General features: G+C 50.1%; 1 protein-coding gene across 2 annotated transcripts; it reads right to left on the bottom strand.

Moving 5' to 3' along the window:
- Positions 1 to 7,454: 7,454 nt before the first annotated feature.
- On the bottom strand, positions 7,455 to 13,120 carry LOC139166142 (olfactory receptor 52J3-like). 2 transcript variants are annotated; one of them, XM_070749348.1, is made up of 3 exons: positions 12,283 to 13,120; positions 11,397 to 11,439; positions 7,455 to 9,951 (listed from the first exon to the last, which is right to left on the bottom strand). In XM_070749348.1, the coding sequence occupies exon 3, from the start codon at positions 9,890 to 9,892 to the stop codon at positions 8,900 to 8,902; it is 993 nt and encodes a 330-aa protein (XP_070605449.1). In that variant the 5' UTR covers positions 9,893 to 9,951; positions 11,397 to 11,439; positions 12,283 to 13,120; the 3' UTR covers positions 7,455 to 8,899. The 2 variants fall into 2 exon arrangements, with proteins under 2 accessions (XP_070605449.1, XP_070605450.1); XM_070749349.1 differs by lacking the exon at positions 12,283 to 13,120 and having other exon boundaries at positions 11,397 to 11,707.
- Between the last annotated feature and the right edge of the window lie 2,253 nt (positions 13,121 to 15,373).

Below are 15,373 nucleotides of genomic sequence, written 5' to 3'. Positions count from 1 at the left end.
CTTAATGATAGAGCTCGAAGACAACCCACTAACTACTGCAAGGGAGGTGGCTGCACATACGCAGCAAGATCCAATCCTAAAACAGGTGGTCAACTGTGTACTTAAGGGATGGCAAAATGACTCTGTGAAACCTGAATTGTGTGACTTCAAAACCAGTCACTTGAATTGTCATATGTAAAAGGTTGTCTGTTGTGGGGGGATAGAGTGATCATTCCTAAAAGCCTAAGAGTAAAGGTACTTGAAATGTTACATGTGGGCCATCCTGGGATTGTCAGGATGAAAGGCCTAGCTAGAGGGCATTTATGGTGGCCAGGTTTGGATGCTGATATTGAAAACTGGGTAGCCAAATGTGACCCATGCCAAGAATCATGGCCTAACCCCCCCAAAACAACTCCAGCAGAGTGGGAGCGACCTGCAGGGCCATGGTCCAGGGTCCATATTGATTTCGCAGGGCCAGTGGGGTCACAATACTTTTTAATAGTGGTTGATGCATTTTCCAAATGGGTGGAAATCATAGCAATGAACAACATAACCACAAGTGTCACCATCAAGGTGCTGCGCAGGCTGTTTGCTACCCATGGTTGCCCTGATATCCTAGTGTCTGACAATGGGCCTCAATTAACGGCCAGGCAGTTTGAATTGTTCTTAGATAACCTAGGAGTCAGACATGCACTCATCTCACCTTACTCGCCCTGGGCTAACGGGTTGGCAGAACGTTATGTTCGCGTGGCTAAGGAAGCATTGCGCAGGTCAGGCCCTGGAGATGTACAACAGAATTTGGACCAGTTCTTATTAACCCAGCACATTACCCCAAACTCTCACACGCACGTGAGTCCTGCTGAGTTACTAATGGGAAGGAAATTAAGGTCCCCACTGGATAGGTTACACCCAAAGTTTTGTACTAATAACCCAATGTTTGTAAACCCTGAAAGACAAATGTATTTGGGACAAAATGTGTTTGTAAAAAATTTCGATGGGGGTGCAAACTGGATGAAGGGAATTATTGTTAAACAAAATGCTCCTAAAACATATTTGGTAAAACTGGAGGATGGTCGAATGTGGAAGCGGCACATTGACCACATTCGGAAACGCATGGAAAACCCCCTGGAGCAAACCGCTGACAAAGACTCTCCCATTTCAACAGACGTTAACACGCAACCCGATTTAATAGTCATTCAAATGGACTTATCGGGTCAGGGAGAATCCTCCAGCGACGCCGAACCATCGTCCTCCTCCGAAGCCAGCGTTGTGCCTGCCAGGCCGAATCAACAGGCCGGAGCCCAAACCAGGCCCCAGCCGCGCCGGGGGAGCAACAGCGAACCGACCTCCACCGTCGGTAGCGAGGACGCAACTGAACTACGCAGGTCGGAGCGAGCCTCGCGGAGACCCAACAGATTGGACGACTTCGTCACATGGCTTTCATGATGGATGTATCCAAACTAAGGAGGGAGGGGTGTTGTATCCTGTAATGGCTACCTTGTATCTCTGTAAATAGTTTGTTCTTTGTTAAAGCGCTGTCTGAGCTAGAATCAGGAAGTCGCTCCTGATTGGCTCAGACGCGCGCTGCTCTTGCTTTGGCGGGAACCGCAAATGTATAAAAGAAGCGGTTTCTCCCAAGCAGAGCAGACGGTACTAGCTGAAAGTCACTTACCTATTTCTGAGCTGAATAAACGTACCGTTCTCAACTAACCCTACCTCTGGGTCTACTTCAGGTTCCACATGTGAATTGTTTTAACTATCATGGAGTTTCTCCTTAGTCCTAGGTTGCTTCCCTCCTTCTCTCTGTCCACTGCCTTCTTTGGGGCTGCCCTTTAGACAATGGCTGCTTTTATATCCCCCTCCCCCGATTCTTCTTTTCCCTAGACTGGACCCGCCCCATTGCTTCCATTCCATTGGGCACCTCCTGGCCCCCCCCCCCGCCCCCCCTTCGGCCCAGAGGCTTCCAACAGGAGAAGTTCTGGGCGTCTTCTCCAACCAGCTTTCGTTTCGTTGGGTTGGCTTCGGTCCCTTCTCTCACGCGTTCTCATCTCACCAGGACTTCCTGATGCCTCTTTCGAGTTCCTGGGAGTTCACCTGAGCCAAGACCTCACCTGGGAAGATGACCCGTCCCAGGTGGCCAGAGGCCCCATTTCTCTCTCGGGCCTGGCGGAAGCAATGACCAGCAATGACCTCCTTTGACCGATCTACGACAGAAAGCCTCCTCACCTATTGTGTTACGGTCTGGGGTGCTGGCTGGACAGCCACAGAGAGAAAGGCATTGCGGGGGGTGATGAGCGCAGCACAAAAGACCAGCTGCCCCTCCCCCCCATGAAATGACCTTAGCAGAGTGAAGAAAATCCTCAGGGATGATTCGCACCCTGGTCAGCCCTTCTTTACCCTCGGACCCTCAGGCAGGAGGGACAGAAGCACAGCCAGCCAAAGGGACAGGCTGAAAAAATAGCTCTTCTCCCAGGGCGGTCAGACTTCTGGACACAACACAACACCACAATTAGGTTTAATACGATAGACTTGCAGGTCCACTGCAACATGCAGCATAGGGGCTTTTTTTAGAATAGAACAGAGTAGAAATTAGAAAGAATAAAATAGAACAGGGTTAGGGATTATACTGGCATATAATATAATATAATATAATATAATATAATATAATATAATATAATATAATATAATATAATATAATATAATATAATATAATATAATATAATATAATATAATATAATATAATATAATATAATATAATATAATATAATATAATATAATATAATATAATATAATATAATATAATATAATATAATATAATATAATATAATATAATATAATATAATATAACATAACATAACATGGTATAGTATAGTATAGTATAGTATAGTATAGTATAGTATAGTATAGTATAGTATAGTATTGTATCGTACCTTACCGTACTGTACCGTACCATACGACACGACACTATACTATACTACATTATTATTATTATTCTATATCTATGGGGATGTGGCTGGGGGGCTTTATGCTCTGGGGAACCTGGGACCTCTGGAGACTGATTGATTCCGATGCAATGGGAATATGTGACAATTGCCCCTTGTTTGGGTTGAGGGGGTTCTTTGAGTTCGTGAGTTCTTGAGGTGCATTGGGTGTGTCCAGCCTGGGAGCAGCAAGTGAGGCTCATTCAATTTCACTGCGCACATACATCGCACATGATTTGATTTGGTTTGATGCTTATGTTCCCAAATCAGGATTTCTGGCGCTTGCTGTTTGCCAACCATCCACAGTGTGTTCAGAATGACCAAAGGGACCTTGGGGGTCTTCTAGTCCAAGCCCTGCTCAAGTAGGAACCCCTAGGCCATTTCAGACCAATGGGTGACCAATCTCTTCTTAAAAGGCACCCACCACTTTCTTGTGGCCAGCCCTAGAAACATAAAAAACATAGAAACATAGAAGTCTGATGGCAGAAAAAGACCTCGTGGTCCATCTTATCTCCCCTTATACTATTTTCTGTATTTTATCTTAGGATGGATCTGTTTTTATCCCAGGCATGTTTACATTCAGTTCCTGTGGATTTACCAACCACGTCTGCTGGAAGTTTCTTCCAAGGATCTACGACTCTTTCAGTAAAATAATGTTTTCTCATGTTGCTTTTGATCTTTCTTCCAACTATCTTCAGATTGTGTCCCCTTGTTCTTGTGTTCACTTTCCTATTAATAACACTTCCCTCCTGGACCTTATTTAACCCTTTAACATATTTAAATGTTTCGATCATGTCCCCCCTTTTCCTTCTGTCCTCCAGACTCTATAGACTGAGTTCATTAAGTCTTTCCTGATACGTTTTATACGTAAGATCTTCCACCATTCTTGTAGCCTGTCTTTGGACCCGTTCAATTTTGTCAATATCTTTTTGTAGGTGAGGTCTCCAGAACTGGACACAGTATTACTCCAAATGTGGTCTCACCAGTGCTCTATATAAGGGGATCACAATCTCCCTCTTCCTGCTTGTGATACTTCTAGCTATGCAGCCAACTATCCTACTCGCTTTCCCTACCACCTGACTGCACTGTCCACCCATTTTGAGACTGTCAGAAATCACGACCCCTAAATCCTTCTCTTCTGAAGCCCTTCCCCCGATTCATCGTTCCCACTGGGAGGAAGTTTCTCCTCGATCCCAGGTTGCTGCTCCCCTTGATTAGTTGCCCTCCATGGCTTCTTCTCCTGCCTTGGGGGTTTTGGAGAATATATTGAGCCCCCTCCTCTTCTCTGGGGCAGCCCCTGAGATCCCGGAAGAGGGCTCTCCGGCCCCCCTTGGTCCCTCGTTCCATTCACCCAGCCGTGCCCGGTCCCTGCTCCTCTTTGTGTGTTTCAGCCTCCAGCCCCCTGACCATCTTTGGCACCTCAAGGGTTTCTGAGCCTCCTTGCCTGCCCCCACCATTCTCACGTGCAGCCACAACCCCCCCCCCGATGCACAGGCAACCTGGCTGCCCCTTCCTCCCCCGTTTAGTTTACACCTTCCCTGCTTACTGTTGGACCGGGTGTCAGGTGGACGCAAAGCAGGGCAGTCTAAAGCCACAGCCTTCCCACCCCTCCGCCACGGCCTCTGCCTGGCCCTTCAGAGACAGGTGTGCCAGTGGGGGCGGGGGGGGGCAGTCATAGCCTTCAGGCAACAGGCACCTTTAAGGGTACCAAAGTGGCCTTCCTGAGCACAGGCGTTGTCCGGCTCTCGTCCCTCGTGTATCTGTCATTTGCTCAAACCAGCAGGAAGGTGAACGGATGTTTCAAACTTTAAATGAAGAGCCCTGTCTGTGGCTTTGATGCTTAATGGGGCATTTTAGTTCCCTGTGAGCCGACTGGAGAGAAGGCAGCGTGCAGGTTCAAAAATGAATAAATAAATGCAGCGGCTGACACCCCCCCCACCTTGCCAGGACCCCCCCACAGCCTCTCCACCCCCGCCCTGCCCACTCACCTGGAGAGAGCGCCTGCCAGCTGGGCTCAGCCATGGAACCGGGCAGCCGGCCTGCCAGAGGGGAGCGTCTGCCGGCAGCTGCATCCACCCGGACCAGGAAGGCGGCTGCTCCCACCTGTGTCTCTGCGCCACCTGCCCCAGAAGGAGCGGCTTTTATGGCCTGGCGCCCCCCGGAGTTTCCCTGGGGGATGGCAGGGCTGCTGAGTCGCCCGGAGGAGGGATGGCACTCCCGCCCCCCAGGGCCACCCGTCTCCCCTCCTGGCCCCAGAGAGATGGAGGTGATTGGATGAATGTTTGTTTGGGGATTTTATTGGTGTTGTGGCCCATGGCTGCCCCACAGAGGCCGGAGGGAGCAGCGGGGCTGGGTGCATGAATTCACGCCTGGACACTGTCAGGCGAGGCAAGACGTCCGGTTGCAATGACTCCACCGCCTCCATGCAGGAGAACAACACCCCCCACCCCCACCCCCGTTGGGTGGCAGGCACTGAGGACGTCTGACCTGGCGGAAGAGGGTGCAAGGCCAGCTGGATAGCCGCCTTCCAGGGTTGGAGGAGCTGCTGCGGACAGGACGGCATCCAGCTGCTCCCCAAAGCCCCCCCCCTGAGGGTGGGAGAAGGAGGATCAGGCAGGAAGCCCAACCCAGAACGAAGGGGGAGTTTCTGGACCACCAGAACAATTAATTTAATTTTAATTGATTTAACTTCTTAGCTGCCCAATTCCTGGTGGCCTCAGTCAATATAAAAGAATAAAATGTGATTTCCAACCGTCCTCACAACAGTTGCAAACCATCGTATCCTTGTTGTTCTTTCCTCATAAAAGTGACATCACAATCCTCTTCAACGCTGCGTCTAGTTATCTCTCATCTAGTTATAAAAAGATCTTGAGAAAGGTGCAGAGAAGAGCGACAAAGATGATTAGGGGACTGGAGAACAGTTAACATGTATTAAGAACAGTGGCTGGACTTTAAATTTATTATTAGAGTTGGAAGGGGCCTTGCAGGTCATCTAGTCCAGCCCCCCTCCACTCAAGCAGGAGTCCCTACCCCACTTTGAGGCAGAAGGCAGTCCAGTCTTCCCTTGAAGGTCGCAAGTGTTGGGCTCTCACAACCTCTGCTGACAAGCTGCTCCACTCTTGGGCCTGTCTAGATTCATAGAATAGAATAACAGCAGAGTCGGAAGGGACCTTGGAGGCCTCCTAGTCCAGCCCCCTCCTCGGGCAGGAAGCCCTACACTGCTTCAGACAGAGGGTCATCCAACATCTGCTTAAAAACTTCCAGTGTTGGAGGCAACTTCTGTTCCACTGATCAATTGTTCTAACTTTTCTAATAAAAAGAAGGACCGGGGTGACATGACAGCTGTCTTTCAATATTTGAGGGGCTGTCATAGAGAAGAGGGGGATCAACCTAGTCTCCAAAGCATCTGAAGGCAGAGTAAGAAGCAATGTGTGGAAACCAATTTAATTAGATTTGTATGCTGTCCATCTCTGGAGACTCGGAGCGGAATTCATGAAATTAATGAGATGAAGGACAGAAGGAGAGAGAGAGAGAGAGAGAGAGAGAGAAATTGAAAGGAGAGAAGAGACAAAGGGCTGGAAATTAGGAATAATCATAATAAAATAAAATAATAAATATTTTATTATTATAATAAATATTGCCTGCAGAGGCTGAATCTTTCAAGGGGGGATTGATGGCCATTTGTCCGAAATGGTGTAGGGCAGTGATGGGAAACCCATGGCAGGGGTGGCACAGGTGGCACGATGGAACCATATCTGCCGGCATGCGAGCTGTTGCCCCAGCGCAGCTCCAACCTCCACGTGTATGGCCGGCCAGCTGACTTTTGGCTGGCACAGAGGCTCTGGGAGGGCGTTTTTGGCGTCCAGAGAGCCTACGGGGGGGGGGGGGAGGATGGGGGGGGAGGGCACTTTTACCCACCCCCCGGCTCCAGGGAAGCCTTTGGGGCCTGGGAAGGGTGAAATACGAGCCTGCTGGGCCCACCAGAAGTTGGGAGAGAGGCCGTTTCCAGCCTCCAGGGGGCCCCCAGGGGGATGTGTGGGGAGCTGTTTTCGCCCTCCCCAGGCATTGAATTATGGGTGTGGGCACTCGCACATGCATGACAGTGCACACTCACGCTCTTTCGGCACCTGAGGGGGAAAAGGTTCTCCCTCCCTGGTGTTGGGTCTCCTGCTTGAGCAGGGGGCTGGACTAGATGACCTACAAGGTCCCTGGCAGGAATCAGAGTAGAAGGAGAGAGACAGGGCAGCGTCTGTGGTGCAAACTCTGCTCTGGTTGAGGGATTCTTCTTTCTTTCTCTTTTTAATGGGCTTTTTAAAAGGAGGGTTGTGAAAAGTGCAAGAGGAGTGAAAGCGAGCGAGGCGCAAGGGCAGAAAAGAAGTGCATGTGTGGAGGGGAGCCCAAAGCTCGGACACTAACCCCCCTCCCCCCCCTCCCCTCCCCCCTCCCTTCCCCTCCAGGCCCCCCAGCCTCCCTGCTCTCGCTCTGGCCTCCCGTCCTTCCTGGTAATGGGAACCCCCTCAGCAGGGAGAGCAAAACTCGCACTCTCTGCCCTGCGTCCACCCTTTGTGAGGTGGTGAGCATGGGCCGGAGACCCTCCTTGCTCTGCCCCTGAAGGCCGGTGGGGGCTGTGGGGAGCTTGGATGCTGCAGCTGGGAGGCCGAGAAGGAGCTTAGAGGGAGGGGCCCCTCCAAAGACACACACGAGCTCACCTAGAGAACGGAGCCTGAATTGGGGGCCTTGCCTAGCCCACCGGCTTCCACTGACCGCCAGTGTTACCAGCTTCAAGTGTCCGACATGGGATGGACATCAGGACCTAAACAAACTCTCCATTCGTTTACAGCCGTGAGCTGCCTACAACCCAAGTTGCCTTCTGGCAAACTGTGTTATCCAAAGACGAGGGACCCTCACCACCACACCTGGGAAACAGGGGAATATCAGGGAATTGATCAGGGAAATCGGCGGTTCGGGAAATATGAGGGAATTATTATTTATTATTTATTTATTTATTGGATTTGTATGCCGCCCCTCTCCGAAGACTCGGGGCAGCTCGCAACGTATCAAAAAACATAACAATACATCTTTTAATAAATGGAATAAATCAGGATAAAAACCCCAAACTCTATTAAAATGTTCAAAAGTCAGGGAAAAACCATGTAAAAAAAGCCCCCGGATTGCGCTGCCTGGCAGAGTCAGAGAAAAATGAGCTAAACTGTGGCACAACCTGCTTTCCCAGCTCCCGATATTTCTCCAGGGCTCGGCCGTTTGGTGTGACGTCATCTATGGCCGCGGCCTTAACTGGATCGCACGTTACAGGTTGGAGGAAAGATCAAAAGCAACATGAGAAAATATTATTTCACTGAAAGAGTAGTAGATCCTTGGAACAAACTTCCAGCAGACGTGGTAGATAAATCCACAGTCATTGAATGTAAACATGCCTGGGATAAACATAGATCCATCCTAAGATAAAATACAGGAAATAGTATAAGGGCAGACTAGATGGACCAGGAGGTCTTTTTCTGCCACCAGTCTTCTATGTTTCTATGTTTCTATGTGGGGGAAATATCAGAGAATTTCAAAAATTCTTCCCCCCCCGGACACCCTGCGACTCTGAAGAGCAGGAAATGTGGGGAAATTGCTCGCTGCTTTCGTGGTGGTCCTGAGACCTCCCCCCCAGAAGTCACGTTGCATGAACCGCCACTTCGGCCACTGTCACGTCTTGCAGAGCTGGAGGATTTTTTCTCTGATGGCCTTTGTCCGCTTTCGTGGTGGTCCTGAGACCTCCCCCCCAGAAGTCACGTTGCATGAACCGCCACTTCGGCCACTGTCACGTCTTGCAGAGCTGGAGGATTTTTTCTCTGATGGCCTTTGTCCGCTTTCGTGGTGGTCCTGAGACCTCCCCCCCAGAAGTCACGTTGCATGAACCGCCACTTCGGCCACTGCTATGTCTTGCAGAGCTGGAGGATTTTTTCTCTGATGGCCTTTGTCCGCCAGCCGTACACGAGGGGGTTCAGCGCGGGGGGCAGCGAGAGGTAGAGGCTGGCGAGCAGGACCCGGGTGGAGGGAGCCACCCCATGGCCGAAGCGGTGGGTGAGGAAGGAGAAGAGAGCCGGGGTGTAGAACAGGAGGGTCACACCCAGGTGGGCGCTGCAGGTGCCCAGTGTCTTCCGGCGGCCATCCTTGGACGGGAGCCGGAAGACTGTCCCGAGTATGAGGAAGTAGGAGAAGGAGACGAGGGCTATGTCCAGCCCAACGACTGCGGCAACCACCACCAAGCCGTAGGCGCTGTTGACCCTGGTGTCCCCGCAGGCCAGCTTGACTAGGGCCATGTGCTCACAGTAGGAGTGGACAATGACCCACGTCCGGCAAAAGTGCAGGCGCATCACCATTAGGACTAAGGGGACGAGGAGCACCACTGCCCGGACAATGATGGCCAGGCCCAGTTTGGCAATGGTGAAGCCGGTGAGGATAGTTGTGTACCGCAGCGGCCAACACACAGCCACGTAGCGATCCACGGCCATGGCCACCAGAAGACCGGACTCCAGGGCGCTGAAGGCGTGGATGAAGAACATCTGGGTCAAGCAAGCGTCGAAGGCAATGTCATGGGCCCCTAGCCAGAAGATGGCGAGCATCTTGGGGACGGTGGAGCTGGACAGCCCAATGTCCACCAGGGAAAGCATGGCCAGGAACATGTACATGGGCTGATGGAGGCTGTTCTCCATGTGGACGATAAGGAACACGACCCCGTTCCCTGCGAGGGTCAGCAGGTAGGCCATGCAGAAGGGAAGGGCCAGCCAGGAGTGAGCAGCCTCCAGCCCTGGGATCCCCACCAAGAAGAAGGACGGAGGGATGTCCACCTCTGTGTGGTTGGGCCGGGTCATGATGGACACAAGGTTGCCTTGAGTTGAAGCGACTGAATGGGCTGAAGTGACCATGGAAGGTGGTTGGTCAATGTCCAGGCATTGCTTCACCTTCTAGCTACGCTCGATCCTAGCTGACAACAACAACAACAACAATTAACAACAACAACAATTAACAACAACAACAACAGAGCTGGAAGGGACCTTGGAGGTCTTCTAGTCCAACCCCCCTCCACGATTTCACTGCAAGGGACCAAAGGAAACGGTTCACACAACCTCAACACTCTACATGAACACGACCTTTGCGGGACAAAAGGTTCCATCTAGACGTAGGAAGGGTCGAGAGGGATTGAGGGGAGCAGGGAAAGGAGCCTCAGAAACGGCCAGAAGAAGATGGGGAAGGGTCTCGGGCGAAAATGTCCGGCCAGCTGTCCAAGATTCTGCATTTAGCCCCAGACGAGCCTTTAAGAGGCCCTCCTGGCATCAGCCCTCCTTGCTTCCTTGACCTTGACCACCTGGGCGGTGCTCGGCCATCTCCGTTGTCCAGAGGCTCTTGGCCAGGGTGACCAGTGGCCAGACTCCTCAATGGGAAGCCCAGGGGAAGGACATCCGCAGAGACGCTCCTTAGACCGATGTGGTACAGAAGAGACCCTCTCCACTGCGATGACGTCCTCCGGGGTGGTGGTCCTTCCGTCCCCACAGACCCCTGGGTGAGGCTGAGAGGCTGGGGGACTCCGGCTCTTTCCGGATCTCCAGCGCTGGAGGTTCTGCTGAGGGTCTTCCATTCGCCGCTTTGGCTTTGGCTGCGCAAGGGCATCAGGGGGTTTCCTGCGACCCCTGCCTGGAATCTCCTTCCGCCGGATCACCTGACTCTCTGCTCCAGGTACGTCAGAGACAGGGAGGGGCTGAGGCAGGACCCCCTGCCTTTTCTCTCATCTTTCAGGGCAAATTGGGGGCTCTGGGGTGCAGCTCCGTTTTCGCTCCCCCACTGCCTCTCCCCCCCCCCATCCAGGCAGCAGCCCCCCCTTGGTCAGACAACCCTGAGGGGTCCTGTCCTCCACCCACCACCACCCCTGTCCATTCAAGGCATCATTTTATGTGTCCCTCATGTGCCTCCTTCTGTCTCACCCAGATGTCTCTTCTGCAGCAAGAAAAGTGGCTTGCAAGGAGCCCAGATGGAAAACATCTGGATATGCCAGTCAGTCACAAGCTGGCCATGAGCCCCCAGGGCAGGGGTGGGCCAAGTGGGCCCTTCTATGACAAATGGACTTCAACTCCCAGAATTCCTCAGGATTGTAAGTCATGGAAGAACCCACTTCGCCTGCCCCCCCCCCCGCCCCAGGGGGACGCAGCTGCTAAAACAGGCAGGTTTTGAGGAGTGGGGGAGTCAGGGTGGGGACGCCCACCGAAGCACAAAGTCCAGCTCCCCTTGACGGAGGTTGGGGTCCATTTGTCAGAAATGTCCTAGTCAGATCTTCACTGTTGGACTAAGTATCTCCAGGAACCGTCCCATTATTCCAGGTATAGGATTCAATCTTTCACCTCTGGTCAGACAATTTAGCTTTTGATTGGGACTCACCTGGAATTGGCTGTAAGACGGGCGGTTACATCAACATCTTCAACTGCAACAACACACAAGCACATAACAGATTCAGACTCCATGTGAACCGCTCCAAACTCGGCTGCAGAAAATACGACTTCAGCCACAGAGGGACCAACGCCTGGAACTCACCCCCCGACTCTGTGGCTTCTTCCCCAAACCCCAAAATCCTCAACCTCAGATGGTCTACTCTTGACCTCCCCCCCTTTCTAAGGGGACTGTAAGGGGGGCGCATAAGTGCACCAGTGTGCCTACTGCCCCTGTCCCCTATTGTCCTCTGTTATCATTACTTTCTATGTTATGTTCATATAAACTACTATCCTATACTTGATTGACAGATAAATAAATAAATAAATAAATAAATAAAAACCAATCAATCAATCCCCTTACTGTCAATAAGTCAACAGGTGGATGCAAAGCAGGTGGGCTCTGTCCGGGGGTGTGTGTGGCTTTGGGGCAGCTGAGATGCAGCCACACACAGCAGCAGCCGGGGGGGGGGGGGAGAGAAGCCCAGGGGGCCTCACAGGCCAAGGAGCCCCCCACCCCACAAGGAGAAGGAAGGGGGGGGCTGCATGAGATCATGGGGAGGGAGGGAGGGAGGGGGTGAAAAAAGCAACCCGAAGCTAACAAAGCACAGAACGGGTGGATGAAGACGTTGTCAACCAATGGGGTGAGAAACGAGATGTGAGAAACTGTCTCCCTGGGAATCAAGATGAAAGAGAGGGGGCCGAGGGGGCCCACCGGCCGGTCTCCCCGCCTGCACACTGATCCAGTGCCTGCCGAGGCCGACCCTGTGGAGGAGCCGCCCGTTCCTGCCTTCAGGTGGGCCCTGCCCCCCCTCACCTGGCTGGGCAGCAGCTCTCACCTGCCTCCGCCTGCGAGGTCCACTCCTGCAGGATCCCCGGCCACGCTGCTCCTTTAAGGAGAGCCATGAGATCCCTCTGGGCTTCCTGCAGCAGCACCGGCTCTCCTGTCCCCCCAGGGCCGGAAGGAAGGGCCGGGCTCCCTGGACACTCCGTCCCTGGACAGCCGCTCCTGGCGCTTGCAGAGTTAAGGACAGCAGGAGTTGGTATAAGCACAACAGAAGTTTAAAAAGCAACGATAAAAGAAGAAAATAGGATGTTGTTGCAGGGGGCTCTGGCCCTTAGGTCATTGGACATGAGTCCTTCAAGGTCTTTGACAGAGTGAGGGTCGTCTACAAGTCCATTTTCCTCCATGTTTGTATTCTGTATTCTGATTCTTTTTGTCAAAGGACAGAGTATTTGTTGGTGGAGATTTGAAGTTGTTTGACTATTTTGCTACATGGTCAAGGTCTTTTTGAAGGGTAGCAGCATTCTTGTGGAAGGGGCTTTAGCCTCTACAGCTCAAGCTCTGCAGCAAACCCTGAGCCCCTCACCCTCAGATATTATTATTAAGAGCTGGGGTGGAGCAGCAGGTAGAGTGCTGTACTGCAGGCCACTGAGGCTGACTGCAGATCTGCAGGTCAGCGGTTCAAATCTCATCACCGGCTGAAGGTTGACTCAGCCTTCCATCCTTCCCAGGTGGATCAAATGGGGACCTGGATTGTGAGGGCAATAGCCTAGCTCTGTTTAAAATGTGCTATTGCTAACATGTTGTAAGCTGCCCTGAGTCTAAGGAGAAGGGTGGCATAAAAATCAATCAATCAATCAAACAATCAATCAAACAAACAAAGAAACAAACAAACAAACAAATGTTATTGTTATTGTTATTGTTGTTTTTGTTGTTATTGTTGTTTTATTGGATTTGTATGCCGCCCCTCTCTGCAGACCTGGGGCGGCTAACAACAGTAATAAAAACAGCATGTAACAAACCAATAATAAAACAACTAAAAAAACCCTTATTATAAAACCAAACATACATACAAACATACCATGCATAAAAGTGTAAAGGCCTAGGGGGAAAGAATAACCCAGTTCCCCCATGCCTGGTGGCAGAGGTGGGTTTTAAGGAGCTTGCGAAAGGCAAGGAGGGTGGGGGCAATTCTAATCTCCGGGGGGAGTCGGTTCTAGAGGGCCGGGGCCGCCACAGAGAAGGCTCTTCTCCTGGGTCCTGCCAAACGACATTGTTTAGTTGACGGGACCCGGAGAAGGCCCACTCTGTGGGACCTAACTGGCCGCTGGGATTCGTGCGGCAGAAGGCGGTCCCGGAGATAGTCTGGTCCGGTGCCATAGAGCAGCTCTCACTCTCAAAGTTTCCCAGGAGAGACTCTAAGAACTCTTAGCTCGTTTCCATCTTAATTAAGGCCGGCACAACTTTTCAAATACTTATAGGATAATGTCAGCTTTCTTCTCACTGGCCAAGGCCATGACAATGTCTCTTTGCCTCTCCCGGTTTCTACGTGGAACGCTCCAATGAACACGTAAAATATCATCAAAATCAACCTGGGTCCCCTGCGCTTTCATCCAACCAAGAATTGTTTCAGCTGATTTCAAGCCTGGAGCAAAATCAGGTCTAAAACCACGCAGACGTACATTTCTTCTCCCTTGACGGTCTCCAAATTGGCAATTCTATCATTCAATAGCTTACAAATCACATCCTGACTTTTAACTTGATGCTCTAATTTCTGAATTTTTTTCAGCGGAGACATCTGCTCCTTTTTAAACTGTTTTAATATCTAAGGAAAGATTTTCCAATACAGATTCCACTCTCAGAAATCTTTGTTCAAAGCCAGTAGCAATTTGAAGCAGTTTCGTTTCAATTTTCCCGAGGCCACGGTCAGTCCCTTCAGCATTTCATTGAGATTGATTGCACTCACTTCCGTCTTCCCTTAAAACCGCCAATCTCAGGTTCTCTTTGAACTTCTGTAAATGCTCCACGCCTCTGTTTTTCTTCAAGAAAGATTTATGATGTTTTGAGGGAGAATTTCCCCTTTATTTAATTTATCACATTGCCTGAAAATTGATTGAACTTGGAAATATTGAATGAAATTATAGAAAAGTAAATATGGAAATATATTAATTGATGCATTGGTGTTCAGATAGATTTTCATAGTATTATCAGATTACTATAATACTATGATAAACATTGAAGAAATGAAGATTTTAAAGCATGGATATATTAATAGTTGTGCTTTTGGTTTTGCTGGTTTTTAAAGTTTTAATAGTAATTGATTTTGGGTTTTTATTATTAATTTCTTTTAATAAAAAAGAAGGGAATTCCCCCCCCCCCCTATTAATTAGGAAAAGGTTGTATAAAAGTTTTTAGTTTCTTTTAAGAAGAATGTATAAGAAGGAGGAGTAGGCATGATGGCCTATCTGGATTTGTAAGAGGATAATGATATTAATTGAAATATAAAATAACAGAATAACATAGTGGGAAGGGACCTTATTCTGCCCCAGCACCGAGCCCCAAATAATTACGCAACAAGTTGCTTTGGGTGACATCTGTGCTCAGGCCTGCAAATGTGCCGCTCGGACACTATACTTTTCCACCCACTAGAGGGAACATTGAATGGAATAGGATAGGATTTATTCATTCATTTATTTATTTATTAGATTTGTATGCCGCCCCTCTCCGTAGACTCGGGGCAGCTCACAAAGCCATAAAACAATTCATGACAAATCTAATAATTTAAAAACATTTTAAAAACCCGTTATTAAGCAGACATACACACATACCATACATAAATTGTATAGGCCCGGGGGAGATATCTCAATTCCCCCATGCCTGGTGGCAAAGGTGGGTTTTAAGGCATTTACAAAAGGCTAGGCTAGGATAGAATAGGATAGAATGGGATAGAATAGGATAAGATAGGATAGGATAGAATAGAATAGAATAGAATAGAATAGAATTCTTTATTGGCCAAGTGTGATTGGACACACAAGGAATTTGTCTTTGGTGCAGATGCTCTCAGTGGACATAAAACAAAAGATACATTTGTCAAGAATCAGGAGGTCCAACACTTAATGATTGTCACTGTGGTCAAATAAGCAACC

This window comes from Erythrolamprus reginae, chromosome 4 (genome assembly GCF_031021105.1).
Source record: "Erythrolamprus reginae isolate rEryReg1 chromosome 4, rEryReg1.hap1, whole genome shotgun sequence".
NCBI lineage: Eukaryota > Metazoa > Chordata > Lepidosauria > Squamata > Dipsadidae > Erythrolamprus > Erythrolamprus reginae.
Note: the sequence above shows the minus strand (reverse complement) of the source record. Positions and strands in the feature narration are given on the sequence as shown.

Bases quoted from the DNA above. Each gene is read 5' to 3' on its own strand.
- LOC139166142 (XM_070749348.1), bottom strand. From the start codon at position 9,892: ATGGTCACTTCAGCCCATTCAGTCGCTTCAACTCAAGGCAACCTTGTG.